Below are 19,047 nucleotides of genomic sequence, written 5' to 3'. Positions count from 1 at the left end.
CCTGGGAGACAGTCTAGGCTCCCTCTCAGGCCGGGAGGAGGAGGAGGAAGCCTGGCACCGCGGAGATCTCCGCGATGCCAGGCTTCCCCCCGCCCTTCTCGGCCTGGGAGACAGCCTAGGCTCCCTCTCAGGCCGAGAGGAGGAGGAGGAAGCCTGGCACCGCGGAGATCTCCGCGATGCCAGGCTTCCCCCCGCCCTTCTCGGCCTGGGAGACAGCCTAGGCTCCCTCTTAGGCCGAGAGGAGGAGGAGGAAGCCTGGCACCGCGGAGATCTCCGCGATGCCAGGCTTCCCCCCGCCCTTCTCGGCCTGGGAGACAGCCTAGGCTCCCTCTCAGGCCGAGAGGAGGAGGAGGAAGCCTGGCACCGCGGAGATCTCAGCGATGCCAGGCTTCCCCCCGCCCTTCTCGGCCTGGGAGACAGCCTAGGCTCCCTCTCAGGCCGAGAGGAGGAGGAGGAGGACAAGGTTTAAAAATCTAGGACTTTTTTTTTTAATTTCCTAGCCAGGAAATAAAAAAAAAATGTCCTACATTTTCAAACCTTGTCCTACATTTGTCCCGGTTTCGAGGTCCTCCATTATGGCAACCCTATTCATGTGCAAGCTAATGATTTGCAAAATAAAGACTTAACGTTCAAGACAGAGCAAATGCAACTTTTTCCAGTTGCAGGAGAAGCAAGATACATGCTCTGATTATGAATTTAAGCTTTTATATTCTTAAGACTATCATTAAACTTAAGAAGAAACTGTGGAATCCATTATAATTTGTCTGCAAACTGGCTACTTTAATATTACAGAATAGCTGTTGCTGTTTTATGGAACAATAGGTATTACAGCATATCCCTTAAAGTAAAGCAATCACAGCTGTGATTGCCTGGTTTTACTCAGGCCTTCCAAGTGCTTCTTGTCATATGGACCAAGGCATTTTAGTGTCCAAGTTAAAAATTTTAGTTGACTCTTTCTCCCGACTCCATCCCACAACCATAAACATGTGCATCTGATTTCCATTTCAATTAGTCTTGTGTAGAACAAGATCCTTGTGACTGTACTCCATATCTGTCTGTTTTGGCTCTGATGGATGGCTCTCGGAATCCATCACTTGAGGACAGGGCCCTCTGCTACCTATTTTCAGGCTTTAAATCTTTATGGCTTTAAAGGAAATAAAAGTAAAAATAATAATTCCAAATTAGTAACAGGTAGTACAGTTAGTAGTTACAAATCTCCCATATACATGTGGTCCTACTCCCCAACTTTTATAGAATGCAGGTGAAATCTAACATTTCAGAAGAGAGAATGTTTTTATTGGATCATATTAAGAGCACACTGATTTTCGCCTTATCCTCTCACCTCTTGGCAACTGAATTGCTTATTTTGGATTGTCTAAACCAGATACTGTCACCTTCTAGTGGTAATGCTTATCCATCTTCTGGGTCTGTAGATGTGAATGTGTGCGATCACATCCATTTCTATGGCAACAGACTGATACAAACAGAATTATGACTTCTCTAAAGGGCCGAGCAGCAGCTGCTCACAAAAAGGAAGAAATGTCTTGGGGTCATTCCAGGCAATAAAAACCCTGCACTTTTCTTAGAACTTGATTCTTGCTAGCACTACTTGTGCAGCATGGTTTTTTGTTTGTTTGTTTAATGCAAAGTGTAGCCTGTAAGGGGATTGCAACCCTTCTTTTTTACAGATTTTCTTTACCAGCAAATAATAGAGGAGTTGTGCACTCCAGTGCTGGCAAGAGGAAGTACACAACCTTCTAAGGTTGAAATAAATTTTAAATGTTAAAACTAACATGAGAATAAAATGCTACAAGTGTTTAGCCCTTCAAAAAGGTGGAAGAGGAGACATTGAGCACTGTAACTGATAGATCAGGAGAACATAGATCCTCTACAGAAGTAAAAATAAAATAAGGAAGGAAGGAAGGAAGGAAGGAAGGAAGGAAGGAAGAAAAAAGATCTATTCAAGATGTGACTGCTTCTGTTATCTTGTTAACAGAGACCTAATAGGCATGATCTAAACAGAGTTGTTTGCTACGTGCACAGGATGGAAATGCTCAAATCCATCAAGTTTGTCCTGGAAAGTTAAGACATCTAAGGATCATTAGACCCTCTCAGAGGCTTGTGAACTTATTGCATTCTGATCATCCAATAGAAGATACCAAACTTTATCTATGAGATCAAGAATTTTCATTCAGGCTAATATTGGGCCTTCAAATATTCACAAAGGTCCTACTACCAATAGTAACATATCTTCATTAATTTTTTTTAAGATTAGATAGGTAGTAGCACCAGATCTTTCTCATTTCACTAACATTGAAGAAGACTACCTTACAAGAAAGATCAACCTACAGGTCCCCTCACAAGAATCAGTACAGCTGTCAGATAGTTTGGATGGGACAAGGGGGATTGTGCACCTGAAAAAAGTCAATTTATCCAGAGGACATGATTAGTCAAAGAGGCCCGGAGGAGGAGAAATTGGTTCGGACTCAGAAAAGTAAACCTTGCCCTGTTGGTATTCCAAGACCATATCCAGGCTGACATTCTTACACACCAAGGCCTGTTACAGACAGCCAAAATAAAGCTGCTTCAAGTCACAGTGGAGGTATGGTGTTTCAATGATCCATGCATCCTAAGAGTCCACAAGTCGCACCAAAGCCACGCTCCAGCCCTAAGGAGTGGAGCGTGGCTTTGGTGTGGCTTCTGGACTCTTAGGACACATGCATCATTGAAACACCATACCTCCACTGTGACTCGAAGCAGCTTTATTTTGGCTGTCTGTAACAGGCCCAAGATAAATGCCTTGACAGAGGCATACAAATATGGCCTATTACTTTCTTCACTAGGAAGCTGTAAATAAATAAATAAATAAATAATCGGTCATGGAATGAAGCAGAATCTTCTCTTAATCAAAGCAGAATATCTTGTGGGAGTAGTAAACATTGTAGTAGCAGGATGGTCATCAAATAGTTGAAGCGGATACTTAATGGGATGGTATTGCTGTATGTCTTCCTACTGCTAGTATTCACCCACCCATTTTATGCACAATAAAAAAAAGCAGGGGTCATATTAATGACTTTCCTGAGAGGCCATGGTTTCTTAGTTCCTGGTAATGCCAATCCACACTATTGGATCCTTCCAAGATATCCAGACGAACTAATACAAGGTCCGTTACAGCATCCAAATTGTGACATATTTCTTTCAGTTGCTTGAAGTAGGAATGGTGTGGTATTTTTGAAAACTCAAGACATTCTTACTGAAATGTATGGCTTGTTATGGACAGTACATTTTGCTTGATCCTCAGTCTAAAACAAAATTGAACTGTAAGCAAATTTCATTTCAACAGTGCTGAAATTTCTACAGACTGGTTTAAAGGAATGTCTTAGTGCTACCATGCTTTTAAAATAGGCTGCTGCTCTAAACAGTATCCTGGGATGTTTTTAAAAGTTTTAAGCTTGTTTCATCTTAGTATTCAAAGTGTTCTCAAAGGACAGCAGTTACAATGCAGTGTTTTCCTATTTGGAAAGTGAACTCAGGAGATCATGACCATGAAACGTAGGCACCTGAAACTTGGCAAATATACTAAGGGGACCCCAATAATATGAACCTCAAAGTTATTTTATAATGAATTAATTATAATAATGGATTAAATAAGTTAAATTAAATTTGGTATTCAGTAACTAGGTTGCAGACCTTCTTGTTGTTGCTGTGTGTCTTTGTTTCCAACTTAGGACAGTCCCAAGGCAAACCTATCATGGGTTGCTTTTGCCAAGAAACCCCCTTATCCTTCCCTAAACATCAGAGAGGAAATTGCAGTCAAACCTAAGATATTAATTTCTCTAGAGGGCCTCTAGAACACTTCATATCGTACTTCCATCAGCAATGTTCAAAAAGAATTCAAAGAGCTCTGCTGCCTTAGCGAAGGGAGGAGAATGAGCAATGGGAAAGGCTAAATAGGTGCTGGGGTAGAGATAAATAGCAGTGAGAAAGAAGAGAGTAGAGGAAATGGAGAGAGAGAAAAGAGCACAGGGAAGGAGAAAGATCACTGGGACAGGAAAAGAGAAAAATTCACAAAATCAAGAAGTCATGCAGTCTTCTAGATGTTGATGGATTGCAATAGTAGGTATTGGCACCATTGTCTAGGCTGATGGTTATTGATGGGATATGTTGTCCAACAACATTGGTAGCGCTGAATGATTCCCACTCCTGACTTGGATGGGGGGAAGAAAGAGAAAAAGTGGGAGAAAAAGAAGCACCATGGTAGTTGGATGAGTGAGAGGAGAGGAAGATGGCTTGGGCTAGTGGATATGTAGGTGACGGAGCCAGGCCCAAGTAGGTATGAAGGAAAGTAAAACACATTGGGCTGGGGCCAAAGAGTTTCCAACCCTTGTGAAGCTGGTTACTTCTAGTAATATTATCATTGCTCTGATATCAGGTGGAACAGTTCTTTGGGCAGAAAAAAACATACTGTTGCAGAATCTTATATTTATATTAGAATGTCATGCTGCCAAATTCCATATTTAGTCCCTCAGGTCAATGAATATTGCTCTAACTCTGTTGAGACTCACACAAGGGAATTGGAGGGTTCTTTGGACAGTTGAATGCCACTTATCTGGAACTGCTAAAATTGCTGAATGTGCTCCCAGTAGATCAGATAAAGGAGTCAGTGGCCTGTTACAGACAGCCAAAATAAAGCTGCTTCGAGTCACAGTGGAGGTATGGTGTTTCAATGATGCATGCGTCCTTAAGAGTCCAGAAGCCACACCAAAGTCACGCTCCAGTCCTTAGGGCTGGAGTGTGGCTTTGGTGCGACTTCTGGAATCTTAGGACGCATGCATCATTGAAACACCATACCTCCACTGTGACTCGAAGCAGCTTTATTTTGGCTGTCTGTAACAGGCCAGTGTCTGGGTTGTTCCATACCAAATCTCTTTCTCTGTAGAGATAGCCATTATTATAGGGAGCAGCTGTCTGATCAGTTTACCTGTAGACATGCCTATGCCACTCTTTGTGTACACTGCTGAGTACTTTTTTTATATTTCCTTACTCAATTTTTACCCCCTATTCTGACTCAGACATGCCCTTAAGATGTCTTATAATCAAGTATCATGAAACACAATCAGAATCAGAGATAAGGATTTATGAAGTATTAAGACTAGAAATCTCATCATAGCTCTTTAGAAGCAAGCTTTTTTGGTGGGGAAGCTTTGTACACCAGAAATCAATGTCAAAAACAAAAGAAATATGATGTTGTTGTTGTTGTTGTTGTTGTTGTTTAAAAAACCACTTGCGTCTGTATAAGTTTTCAACTACTTGGTTGGCCTATCTTCCAACAAGCTGAAAATACTGGATAAAATGTAATCAACCATAATTTGCTATTAGCTTTGTCAGAGGGCTGAAACAGACTGCAGAAATAATCCAGTCTGAAACCGCTTTAACTGCCCTGGCTCAGTACTAGGGAGCTTTGGGAACTGTAGTTTTGTGAGACATCTAGCCTCTGTTAGAGAGCTCTAGTGCCACAACAAACTACAGTTCCCGAAATTCCCTAGCACTGAGCCAAGGCAGTTAGTTTCAAGCTGGATTATTTCCGCAGTCCGTTTTGGCTCTAAAATATCACCAACCTAGTTTTTTTTAGAATGCACAAAATTAGGAAATAATTCCAAATTTTTGAGAAATTTGTGACTAAACCAGTCTCCCTCCCTCCCTCCCTCCCTCCCTCTGTATGTATGTATGTATGTATGTATGTATGTATGCATGCTAGTACAAACCTATTTTTGGTCTGCAGGAAGGGATTGCCTGTATGTTGAGATCTAATGTTCTGTGCATAATTTTCACTTTAAATATGACACTGTTATGAACTATGGACCATCTACCATCAACACGCTTTTATCTCCTCAGCAAAGAATGTTGTGGAGTATGATGCTGACAGAGGATGTATACTTGAGAAGTATCAAATCACAGAGGATTTTCTCTGTGTGAAATAATGTATGTGGTCCCATTTGTCACAGGAAAATGCAACAAATGAATGTTTTGTGTGGGGGGGAAATTGCTATTCCAGTTTTTCCTGTCATGTTTTTCTACCTCTTCTTTTTTCAGGGGGAGGTGAGATGTGATGTGGAAACAGTTTACCACCTACATCTCACACAGTAATAGTGCTAATGTTCATTAGTTCCATTTCCAAATGAGAGGCACTGGAAGTATCGTTCCCGTTAACTCGCACAACTTGCGTTCCCCCCCCCATTAATACCTCTGTGTAACTAATGTGTACAAGGCTGTCATTAGAGCAGCAGGTGCGCTATTCCCATATTTACATAATTTTGTGTTCTTTCCCTTTAGATTAAAATATGTAAAGATCTCATTACAGTAATTGAGAAAGGTAAGAGGTTGCTCACATGGCGTCATGCTCAATTTACTAACCAGATTCCTTCTGTTGCTTGCCTAAAATTGAAACAGCCCTCGTTTATTCTGGGTTGGTCTCCTCCTTTTCCACTGGGTGCTGCACTAGAAATAAGGGACTCTTGCTATGCCCATCATACTAAGCAGCCATAGTAATAACAAGCTGGGTTCTGGCTCTCTTTGCCCCCTGCATGTCTAAGCTTCACTGGAAAGCACTCATCCCGCCCCCCTTTTCTCCTGCTCCTGTTTGCTTCAGGCGGAATCTGACACCAACACCTGCCATGGGGGGGAAATGTCTTTGTTGCTTTGCACTTTTGTTTGAATTGCTGTAGGGGAGCCAATGGGAGTTAAGTCCATTTACTTTTTTTGTTGCCTAAGCACCATGGAATAGGATCTTGAGATGGTGCCGATAAGGAGTGGCACGTGCTGTGCTGGCCCTTTGAGTTAGCTCAGCTTAATAAGGGGCTCTTTTTCTGGGAAGGGCAGATTGCTGAGCTTGGGCCTATGAATGGAACAGCTGGGGGAGGAAAAAAGAAACAAAGGAGGGAAAACACAAGGCTGCCCTGAACCTGGCAATTGGGGGTGCCGTTTCGGAGCTGGAGAGCAGCCTGGCCACACGCCAGGTGTGACCTTTGCAGTCTGCTTGGTTCTGCTTGTTTGGGTAATTTCCAGTGCAATGTTGAAAAGGAAGGAAGCTGCTGGGCAGCAGAGCCTTGTTGGTGCCTGGATGGGCTCATTGGTGGCTGAGTTGCTGAGGCAGTGCATTAACTCTTACAAAGCCAACTCACAGCCTGTCAGACAGCTGATGGATAGTACATCATCATCCCCATACGCCAACTGAAAAGTGCTCACCTTTTGTTAGCTGTGTTTCTGCCTTAGATTATGTTCTAGTACATTTTTACCATCAGCTGATATCCCTGAGGAGAGCAGAACATTTGGATATCACAGGGTAATATATGTTTAAGAGCTGCACATTTCTTAGCCTTCTTAAAACTCTCCTTAAAGTGCATGGCAGTAGTTCATCTGAAAGTGGTGGGTCTTCTTATGAATTGGCTTGAGATTGGTGCATGCGTAAGAGGATGATCTCTATTGTAAAAACCACCATATCAATATATTCTTGGGAAGTGTTTTATGTTGATTCATATTCAGCGATACATTAATCCTCTGTGCTTCATACTGAACATATAATGTAACCTTAATATTAATACATTTTATGGGAAAGGGTTTTTCTGTTGCTTTTTGCTGCAGTGAAGTGGCATATCAGTAAAGTCCCATATTACGTAATGAGCAAGTCAGATGTGTGCCAGGGGATTTACAAGATAATAAGAATTTTTTAAAAAACAAAGACACCTGCAGAATTGGCAAATAACTGCTGAAGATAAGATATCGATATAGATATCAAAGGTTTTGTACTACTAATTCTGTCCCCTCCCCGATCAATCAGGACTAGTTCAGAAGGAGCCGTAAAACTAGTGGCATATACTAACATAGCCAACCTGGAAGAAGAAGGTTTTGACTGGTGGAATGTACAACTTTGAAAGGCTGACAGAACGTTGTACTATGAATGATCAGAGAAGGCCAGTGGTTATGGCTCTCCTTTTTTGCATGTGCTTGCCTGTTTCTTCTGTGCATCTTTTCATATGCACAGGAGTCTTCTTGTTAGGTGCTTGCATGCTGATTTCTTGAGCTTACTCATTTTGGGTCAGAGTAAATGCAATTACACTTGCCTGAAAAACACTACTCTTTTCTTTCTCTTAGGCATCTTCCCAATCTGTTAAATTTATACGTATTTTCATATGCTATAATTATCTTACTTTAAATTTTCTCCTCTTCTGCTACTTAATTTTAGTATAAATATTGGTAAGTTAAAAAAACGAGGAAGTTAATTTCCACTCTTTCAATAAGTTCCCAGGAGAGAAATTAACTGAGTCCTTCTTAATGAAATATTAAAATTACCTAAAATAATCCATGTTCAGAGCCTTTAACCTGCTCTGAATATGAACTGTTTCTTGGAAGCAGAGCTGCATGCTGTAGCAGTTCAGTAATGATGCAACATAGCTTCCATACTTAGTAACTTTTGTAAGAGAAAAATGGCTTTGGTTGATATACATGCAATGGTACCTACATGATGATACACACTGTTAGGGCTGATACACAAGGTATGCTAGAGGCCAAGCAAATCAAATGAACATTGAGACGAGATGAGATTTTCTAGTTAGAATTTCTTTATAAGCCTCTTGTACTCTAGGGTCAGATAGTCTGACATGTGATGGCTCCTCTTCAGTTACCATTCAGTCTGTATCAGTTTCCCCGCAGAAGAGATTACAAAATGTGAAGGTCTAACACAGAAGCAAACAAAAGTCTCCATTGAAAATAAATGCATTTGTAATTGAAACATGAGCTTACTTTATATTTTGTGCTTTGTATTGCAAACATACATGAAAGCCTAATCATTCATGTAAAAGGTAAAAAGGAAACACTTCCAGTAGCAGCGATTATGGAACCATTTTCTGCATTGTTATTTCTCTTTTTTCAGATTGCCTCCTTCTCCAATAGCATTCCCATTTTGGAGGTTTAAATGAGTGTTTCACCCATGTGAAAACCATCCTTAGGCAAAATTTGCCAGGGAGGGGGAAAGGACAGTCCTCCATTCTGGAGAGCTTCTGTCCTTTGCCAGCACAGTCCATCAGGTTACCATTATTCACATCTGTATATAATTTGGGGTCTTAATTCTATTTTACTAATATGCTGCTTCGTGGGATTGGCTTCCATTGTTACCTGTCCACCTTTTTCTACTGCAGTGACTTAATCCTTGCTTTTAGTAAACCTATCCAAGATGTTATATTTCATTTGTTCTACTCCAGATCTAACTGAATACTTTGAAGCACAAACCCTTTCCCATTACCTGAAAGAGGCAAGCAGCTCATTGCCCTCCTGGACATGGGAGAGGATCGGTTTCATTCTTTGTTTGAATACTTGGGTTTTTGTATGTGACGGAACTGGTACTAGTTGTGTTTGGAAATTATATCCATGAAAAGACTACACATTTGAACTTTCTCATGACTCACTGTGATCGGGAACCATACAAACACACATAAGACATATTGGACACTCCTTCCAAATCATGTTAACAAAATCCTGCAGTGAAATTGCAGCACTTCAGTATATGGCTGGCAGATACTACAGAGCAGTGGTTCCCAAATTTTGGTCTTCCAGTTGTTTTGGACTTGAGCTCTCAGAATTCCTGAATGTTGGCCAAGCTGAGGCTTCTGGGAGTGGAAGACCAAAACACATTTGGGAATCACTGCCATAGAGGTTTAGTTCTACTAAAACATGATGATAGGAAGGATAGTTTTGATCTACTTCTTAGAAACTTGAGAGATATGACAGTGAAAGCAAAACTTCATCACACTTATTTTGAGTCCATCCTTGCTTAGATAAGTGCTGGTCTGCTTACTCATGAGTTGATCAACAAACAGAGAAAGCATCTGCCTCCTGCTTGAAATCGAGTCGTTCTCAATCTGCACCCATCACTTGACAGGAAGAGCTCTGCTTTCAGCCTTTCCAACCTGAGCAAGCAGCCTGGGATGTTTTATTCTAAATTCACTGGGAAAATATATTACTTGACCAGCAACTCCAATTAGTATGATTTTTTTGCAAAAAAATAAATGTGGAGGTAGGCTGTATCAGAACCAAGGTATGGAAAGTTGATGCTTTTGTCTTCATGGGTTCATTCCCACTACAATTTCCACCAAATTGCAGATCGGGGTATATGACCCTCATTCCCACTTGAAATCGATTCCGATCCTTATTCAATCAGTTTCAGTGGCAACAAAACAGGGCAAATGCCCCCCCCCCCCCAAAAAAAAAAAAACCCGGGTTTTCCTGACAATAGTTTCAAAGTGGTTCTTTTCAGAAGAATCAGTTCTGAAGCGAGTTGACTAAGTGGGAACGACAGCTCAGAATTTATTTATTCTGAGGTGAGGGACAAATGGCAGAGTGGTGTTTACCTGCCCAGAGATGTCACACACACACCCAGTGCTGCCTTTTTATTTTGGGTGCTTTTTTCATAAATAAAAGTAAACAATAAATCGATAGATTGGTCAAGCAACTACTTGTGAAGGCAGTTAGTTGCTAAATCACTCTATCGATTTTTCGATTACTTTTATTTAAAACAAAAACAAAATCTCTGCCTTCCTTCTCCAGCTTATCCCAGCGTCCTCGGTCTCTGCCTTCCTTCCCCGGCCTCTGCCCCATGGCTGGCCCTCCTCTCCCTCCTCCAAGCCCCATAGAAGCCCCAATCTCATCTCTCCCAATGGCTTGACTTCCCTTTCCCTCCTCCAAGCCCCATAGAAGCCCCAATCTCATCTCTCCCCATGGCTTGACTTCCCTTTCCCTCCTCCAAGCCCCATAGAAGCCCCAATCTCATCTCTCCCCATGGCTTGACTTCCTGCCTCCTTCTTACTCCTCCTGCTGCTCTGACCCTTCCTTGTCACATTCTCTAAGCCTCACCCTCTCTCAGTCTTCACCCCCCCACACACACACAAATTTTCAAGCCGGGTTGCCACATACGTCACAGATGATTGACGTGATTTTGAAGTGGCACTACCAATGGGGATGACAATCGTGCCCCCCAAAAAAGCAATTACATTGGGGTAAGGAAAAGATACCCTTTACAGTGGGAACAAGGGACCTTTTAGAATCAATTTCCAAAATGGTGCAAGGACGAATCAGGAATCGATTTAAACTGCAAGTGGGAATGAGCCTGCAGTGGGCAGCCTGGTGCCCTCCTGCCAGCCCCAGTCCACATGATCAGTAATCAAGAATTGTAGATGTAATAGACAAAAACATTTAGGAAGTTGACTACAAAACACAGTAAGCCAAACATCAGCATAAATAGGAAAGAAGTTTTCAGGGAGGAATAGAGGTTTCCATTTTTCTGGCAAACAGAGATGTGGAAATTGGTGTGAGGAAAACACCCCTTTAGGGCTTGAGAAGTTTCAGGGTCAGTAAGGATGAAAGGTTGTCAGGCTAGGTGGGGGCTATATTAATATTTCATCTTGTGTTTCAAAATGCTCAATATCCTAGTAATCTGTATATAGTCATCTGGTTCACAGTCTTCACCAGGACATAAAAGCATGGGTTGACGCATATGATGTTTGTTTACATCATTCCATACAATCAGTTGCTGCTAATGTAATTGTTTTCTCTATGCAACACATAATGTCAGACTCACTTTACAAGTAATTTTCTATAGGGTCATCTCAGGCTGTCTCCTGGTGAACTAGCACAGTGACAAAGCATATGGAATATGCTGTCACACAAACAAATCACACTATGGCCTGTTGCAGACTGCCAAAATAAAGCTGCTTCAGGTCTCTTTGGAAGTATGCTATTTAAATGATGCATGGGTCCTAAGAGTCCAGAAGTCGTGCCAAAGCCACAATCCATTCCTAAGGACTGGAGTGCAGCTTTGGTGCAGCTTCCGGATTCTTAGGACCCATGCATCATTTAAACAGCATACCTCCAAAGAGACCCAAAGCAGCTTTATTTTGGCAGTCTGTAACAGGTCATTGTCACACAAACAGAAACACACAAATCATTCCATTAATGGCATTCTGGTAAGATAAGCAGTTATTCATAGATAAAAACATACATTTCCAGCACAGATACAACTTCATTCATATTTTTAATCAATGAAAATAATCAAGGAAAATGGTAGTAATTATGGTGGTTTTTATGCACCAACAGTACGCATCACAGTTTTATTCTGTTGATGAAAATCCCTAAAACTTTCTTTCCCAGAAAAAAATTGTATATAGAATTTTGGTTTGTTATTCATACAGCATATTTTGTATGAGAGAGTTTCAAGAGATGAGCAGTACTGTTTGAAAACTTTTTACTAAGAGATTGCTGATGAAATGGCATTTGCATTTGCAGGAGTCTCCTGAGACACCTCACAGCCACAATAGCAACAACTGTGCTTGATTGCAGCATGCATTTTCTGTTCCTTGGAGCATTGGTTATAATTGTGCCTGAGAACTAACAATGAGAGTTGCATGCTCACTTTCTTGCATGTGCACACACATGTTTGCTTTAAATCTTAAGCTTTTTTTTGTTAAATAATTGTTCTTCCCTTCAGTGAGAAGAAAAGAGAAGAGTTTTAGCCAGCTTTGACTGTGTGTTCCTGCATGACGGGGAGTTGGACTGGATGGACCTTGTGGTCTCATCCAACTCTATGATTCTACAGTTCTATGAAACATGCATTAGATTCAGCCCCCACTGAATACAGTGGGATTTACTGCAGATGAAAGTCTTCGGTTGCACTGCAGATTCTGAATGCTAGTCATAAGAAGAACCTTTGAAGGATATAACTGGGAAGTTATATCAATTAGCATTATTTAAATAAACATTGACTTATTTATTTAGATAATCAGTGTGCTACATGAAATTCTGCAACAAAATATGAGGGCCAAATATGAAGAGAGCAGGTTTTGATGAATTGTGCAAGAAAGCCACATGGTACAGATGTAATTTCAAAACAGTTAAAGTATTGAGATCCAGCCTGCTAACAGAAGGCTCCAGGATGACTTACGCCCAAGTTTGCAAGCTGTCTCTCACATCTGTCTATCAGCTTGGACTTCTCTGTTTGATTGATTGATCAGTCAGTAAAAAGAGGTAGAGTTTGCTTTACCTTCAAGTGAAACAACAGTGTGAACTAACTAGCAGGTACCTTGATCTTGTAATATAATCCAAATTAAAATGATGTTATTATCTCCAGAGGAGAAGGGAAGAACAAGTCTTTCAGAACACTTGTTGGAAACACTGTACTTCTTTGGTACATTTCTCTGAATATCATCATGCCAAGGAATCTCTTCCAAGAGTACGTGCTAGGATCCAGCCTGAACTTACTTTTGTTCAGTTGAACACACATACCATACAGCCTACAGACATAAAAAAATAACATGTATATTACTAAGCTTTCCACAGGTAATTTCACTGGTGGTGTGTCCTCTGTTGCATGCATGTAGGCATGTTGGTCTTCCAAGAATTGCATCATGCAAAAGCTGTATTTTCTGCAAATTAGCTTAATATTCAGTATTACTGCATCCTCTGGACTTGGGTGCAGTTTTTGTTATGATGTGGGGGTGTTGTAAAACAGCATAACATATAGTTATTCACATGCCATCATCACACAAACAGATGGCTAAGTAAGCCAGTAGGAAGCCCTTCACCATAGTTTTCAGCAGCCACGGTATTTTATAGAGAAGCTCTACATCCCAGTTTATCTCAAATGCTTGAAAACAGGGGGGGAATGTCAACAAAGAAATAACGAGATGCAAGTAACAATAAACCCCTTATAGAAGGGACCCAGTATGACATTCCATCCAAATTCTGGGATTTCTGTTGAATGACCTTTAATCCAAATGCCGCACTGATTTTATTTTATTTATTAAAAGGGTTCTTAACCACCTTCTGAGGCATAAAAGATCTCACAAGGCAATGTACGAGCCATCCATTTGTGTAACTCTGACACCTCAATAGCCCTTACCCAACAACAGTAACATAAAACCATTATTTCACATGACTCATGAGAGGATTGCAGCAACCTATCAACACAGCCCTTGCCCAGGAGCTATAAAACTTGGTCAACTGTTCACAGTCTTGTTATAGAAGGTAGGAGTTGCAACCTGCCAACAAGGTAAAAGCTGCTGCAGGAAATCCCACTTTCTCTGCCATTGTGGCCACTCTGCTAAACCAGGTGCATATATGTCACTAGAGCCCACAGTTTTCATCAACAATATTTGGGGAGGAAGATTCTAGGCTAGCATTAGTTCACAATACATGCCCAGCATTTGGCGATTCGAATGTCTCAGTGAGCCATGAGAGAGAGAGAGAACTTTCATTTCCTTTCCCATCTCCAGTCCAATAATTTTCTATGTAGTCACACCAAAATGCAAACAATCAGATATGAAGTGATACATTACATGTAAATGTGAAACACGCTCTTATTGCCTTGTTTTAATTTTGTATGGGTTTTTATTTGCATGAGCTTGCAGGCCCCCAGCTGTATTCCATAGTGATGCACTCCTGAAATGACTGCATATGTTCCGTTTCTGAACATCTTATTTCAGTTCAATCTATTAATAGTATGTCTAGAATGTAATATAATAGTATATTTTGCAAACACTTACGCACAACACAGATATCAGCTTTGGGTCAGATACACTGAGTAGACACCATCACTGTCCAAACCAAACGTCCTTACTCTCCTGTGAACCTACAAAAGAAAACAACTTTGGTGTCAATAAACAAAGTCTTTGTCTGATAGAGAGGAAGAATGACAGAACAAGCTAATCTTGTGCCATACTCTTTTCGGAGGGAATCCCTTGTTTATTCCTGCACAGGAAAGAAGCTGGAAGCAAGGATGCAGGGAGGACCTTTAAGACAGGAGTGGAAATCACATAACTCTCCAGGTCGTGATGGATTGCAACTACTAGCATTCTTTACCATTGGCTAAGTTGGCCTGAGGCTGATGGGAGTTGTAGTCAAGGAGTGTCTGCAAAGCTGCGTGATTCCCACCCCTGTTTTAAGACAAACTGGCCAGTTACAAGTGCTTCTATTCTTCTGCTTAGATCCCTTAGACTTTTCCAAGGATGTGATTACCTTATACTAGCAATTGTATAGAGGCATATGTTCTGTGTTTTTAAACTCTTTTTATTCTAATAAGATTTTTATTTTTAGGCTGTCTTACAACAAGTCTGAGCGCTGATCTTACTGCACCTGTGGGGGCAGAGTCAGCTGAGCAAATGTCAGCAAGACTAGCTGGTGCTACAAAAACCAAGTTCTCTGGGAAGTTGCGCCGATCTGCCAGTGCTCTCAGCAAATCTTCAAGTTAAAGCACTTTGAAAGCTGAAGACAACTGAAGGAAACATATCCTTTCAAATCTGTTCTCACATTTCATCAGCTACTAATCAGTGGAACTGGTTACTTTTGAAGACTGCAAAATGAGTATTTTTCCTCTAAAATCATAACTGAATCAGTTTCAGATTTAAAATATTAACGTTGATCACTTGAATTATGCAAAAGTCTTTCACTTGACATTGCTGCTGCTGAAGCAACAAGTCATGAGTTAATTTTGCAGGCTGACTGTGGTACATGTTCTTGTTTCAGTCTCTTGTTTCACTGTAGCTGCAATCAAACATCACTGGAAGAGGATGCAGACCAATAATAAAAAAACAGCTGATTTCTTGATTGTTGCATTTATAATTTCATTATAATTTAAAATTTAGTAGATGGATGCCTATTTTGATTCATAATGGAAGGCCCAATTTGGTGAAAGTGAAGCACTTTAGTGTCTTACTAATGCCAATGAGGAGATGAGCACATGATTAATTCTCTCCTATTGAAATCAGTTCGACTTTAAAGTGTTTCACTTTGGCTAGATTGTTCCCAGACTCCTTAAAATATGAATGAATGAATGATTATGCTTTTCAATATCTCCTCAAATATTCTATTTCTTTCCATTATTTATTTACAAAGATCTTTCTTGTGTACATAACTAAGATTGCTTAATAACTCTTCTGATTGACTTATGTAAGAAGAGCTTTGTTAGCTGAATGAAACAGCAAAATCTAGATTTCAGGTGCTTGGTTAAAATACTATTTTGTACACAGGGCATACATTACTAGGCCATTTCAGTCTTACTCTGTGTACGTTAAAGATGGCACATGCCAACTCAGAGTTCCTGTTTCACAATGTTCTTTGTGCTAAAGTGGGACCAAAGTAACTTATCCTTATCACATGATTAGCCATAGAATGATTGCTCTGTTGAAAATGTGGATCAATGTAATGTTTATCAGAAAACAGATGCAGAACACCTACACCCACACAGTATAAAGATGATGGTGGTTCACACACAGCCCTGGCATTTTACATATGCTGTAGGGCAAGAAGCCATATCCAGTCTCATGCAATTTCCCATGCTTCCATGTGATTTAAGAAAGTACTTACACTACTAGGCAATATGGTTGACTTAATTGTATCTTTGTTTGTTTGTGATGCGGTGAAGTAGAACACATAAGCCTGTAATGTAGGGATTACATACAAATGTAAACTACATGCTAGTGCGGGTCAGCTATTTGCAATCCATGCGTGCACTACGAAACTATGTGGAGTCAGTCAGTCACAACTGATTCTTGCCACCCATTTGTTGTGCAGACAACTGGGTGCAAAGACCAAGTGGGATTGGTCCACCCACCTGAATCCAGGCTTCCAAATGTTATTGCAGGGGCTTAACTCTAGCCTTATCTCTATAACAGCAAACTAAGAAACCCTCGGTTTTCAGACATTTAACTAGTTGGGTGTTCACTATAGACTAGATGTTGCCATGTATAGTTAGATGTTGATTTCTTAAGCTTAACTAGAGCAGACCCACTGAATCAATGAAAACTTGGTAAATCAACACTTACATAAGTTCCTTTGATGAAATGGGTCCAGTCATGTGAGGACTAGAGCTGTTTATATTTAAGACTTAATTTTTGATTTGCTGCACTCACTTTCATACTGGGAAAAGTTTACTACAAACAGTGCTCAAAGTTATCGTTGATAAGTTTGTTTAGTTAAATTTCTATTGAGCAGAAAAGGCTAGATGTTACTATCACGCAGTCTAAATATGCCAATGCAATACATTTCCAAACACAACTTTTAAAACACACACAGTTTCAATTGAATGTATCATTGAACACTTTGGGAACGAAGTTATGTTATTATGTTGGAGATAGAAGGTTGGACTCAAAATTAGAATAGGCCCATTGAAATTACAGGGACTTACACCACACATGATTAGTTCAATAGGTTTTAGCAGGACTCCTGTAAGCATAGCTAAATTTGAATCTAATCCATAAACTGTTATTTTAATATTTTGCACAACCAAAACCACTCGGTGATGAAGGACTTTTGGGGAGAACAATGCATTTTTAGGACATACCACCAAAGGAAGTCAATTAAATTGAAACCATTTTTTTCAGACCTATAGTGTCCACTGAACTTTGCAATAAAGTCAGCACCATTTAGGAACAACACTAATAGGAACAGATAACTTAGGTGTGTAGAAGTCTAAAGCCACAGCTGTGGTGCCACTTGTAGCTGGCACAGAGTTTTCCCCAGTCCCAAAATCATATTATTACTACTGCATATTATTACTACTGGGCCCTCCCAGAGGGAAAGTGTTGTCATTACTTAGCTGGATCTGGATCACTAAAATTAAGATTTTGCCCTTTCCGCTGATCATTCTAATTATGTTAGAACTTTAAGATACATTAGTTGATTAATTTGCCTGGAAAAGAAATGGGGATGGGTTTGCATCCAATCCCTTTGACTTCTCTTTCATCTCTTAGACTGAAAATATACCCTCTGTGTTGATTCTTTGTTTCGCAGCCAAATCCAATCTTTAACTGTAATCTGTATTGTGGAAATGTTTATCTTTATCTGAAGAGATTGTTTCCCATACAAATCAAACTGTACACCCCAGAGGGAGTAATTTTGGATTTCTGTTTAACTGAAATTCTGTGAATATATTGATACAGTGTCTAAATATTTTCTTGTCTGCTATTATTTATTCTTAGTAAACACTGTTTGAAACCTGTTTATGGCAACATTTTCTAATACCTGAAGCGAATAATAAGATTTAAAGTGCTTATCTCTTATAATACCAAGGAATTTACCACTTAAGGCACACTGTCTCAAAATTAGACATTCGATCTTATTTTTGTTATTGTGAAATTTATAATCTCCCACCAAAATGAGGAAGCATGGTGATAACACTTCAGATTGTCATTAATCCCCCAGTGTGCTTATCGCTGCTTTTTGATCAGACTTACACAGTGAATTAAAAAGCAGTGAATTAGAGAAGAAAAGCATATGTGTGGGTATATATGTGTATGTGTAAAGAAACTTGCAGGAGACTGGCTGAGCCAATAATGAATAAAGTCTGTCATTTATGAAAAAAAATAGCTCAAAAGTAATTTCTCTTGTAGTGATTTCTTTCTTAAGTAGTGTGGGAGACTAGAAGAACCCTGAAGATACCACAGGACAATAGCCAAAGCACTGAGGCTGAGATACTACATCGAACAGGTAGAGCATCTCCTCACCCCAGCATGGCAGTAGTAAAGCCATGGAAGGGACCCCTGCTTTTTTATTGATTTTGGTGGAGATAGAGGTGGGAAGCAATTCTATCAATGAAGAAGTGGCTGGACTCGGCTTGGGAGTGGGGTAGAAACTAGGTTGTGCCCACAGATGGAATTCACTCTCCTTTTCCTTCCCCTCAGAGCCCAGACTAACCACATCACAGGGACCAAGTAGGAGGTTTTGGAAGGGCACCAAGAATAGCCACCTCTGTCCTATCCAAAAATGATACCCACACAAACCACTATATGTTAGTAACAGGATGCCACTCAGTATAGAAGTTCTCCAGTGCTATCTTTTGAACTTGTGTCATCAAGACAGATGGCAGTCAGTATAAAACACTGCCTCCAAGTCCCACTCCAAGCAAGTAAACCCAAGAAGATACCTTTGTCGGTTGCATTGAAAGGTGCAAAAAAGGCCCAACAGAAATATAGTCCTCTTCTTCACTTCTCACAATGTATCTTCAAG

The 19,047-nt window shown here is 40.3% G+C and overlaps 1 protein-coding gene across 2 annotated transcripts in view; it reads left to right on the top strand.

The window, feature by feature from the left end:
• The window catches only part of RALGAPA2 (Ral GTPase activating protein catalytic subunit alpha 2), a 199,832-nt gene extending 181,372 nt beyond the window's left edge, over window positions 1-18,460 (top strand). For both annotated transcript variants that reach the window (XM_089516358.1, XM_089516359.1), the window contains one exon: window positions 15,139-18,460. In XM_089516358.1, the coding sequence (XP_089372484.1) occupies window positions 15,139-15,293 (155 nt within the window). In that variant the 3' untranslated portion in view covers window positions 15,294-18,460. The remainder of the gene's footprint in view (window positions 1-15,138) is intronic.
• Window positions 18,461-19,047: the final 587 nt, after the last annotated feature.

The sequence above is a fragment of the Sceloporus occidentalis genome, unplaced genomic scaffold (genome assembly GCF_023333645.1).
Source record: "Sceloporus occidentalis isolate IW3139 unplaced genomic scaffold, rSceOcc1.0.p SCAF_3, whole genome shotgun sequence".
Taxonomy (NCBI): Eukaryota; Metazoa; Chordata; class Lepidosauria; order Squamata; family Phrynosomatidae; genus Sceloporus; species Sceloporus occidentalis.
Note: the sequence above shows the minus strand (reverse complement) of the source record. Positions and strands in the feature narration are given on the sequence as shown.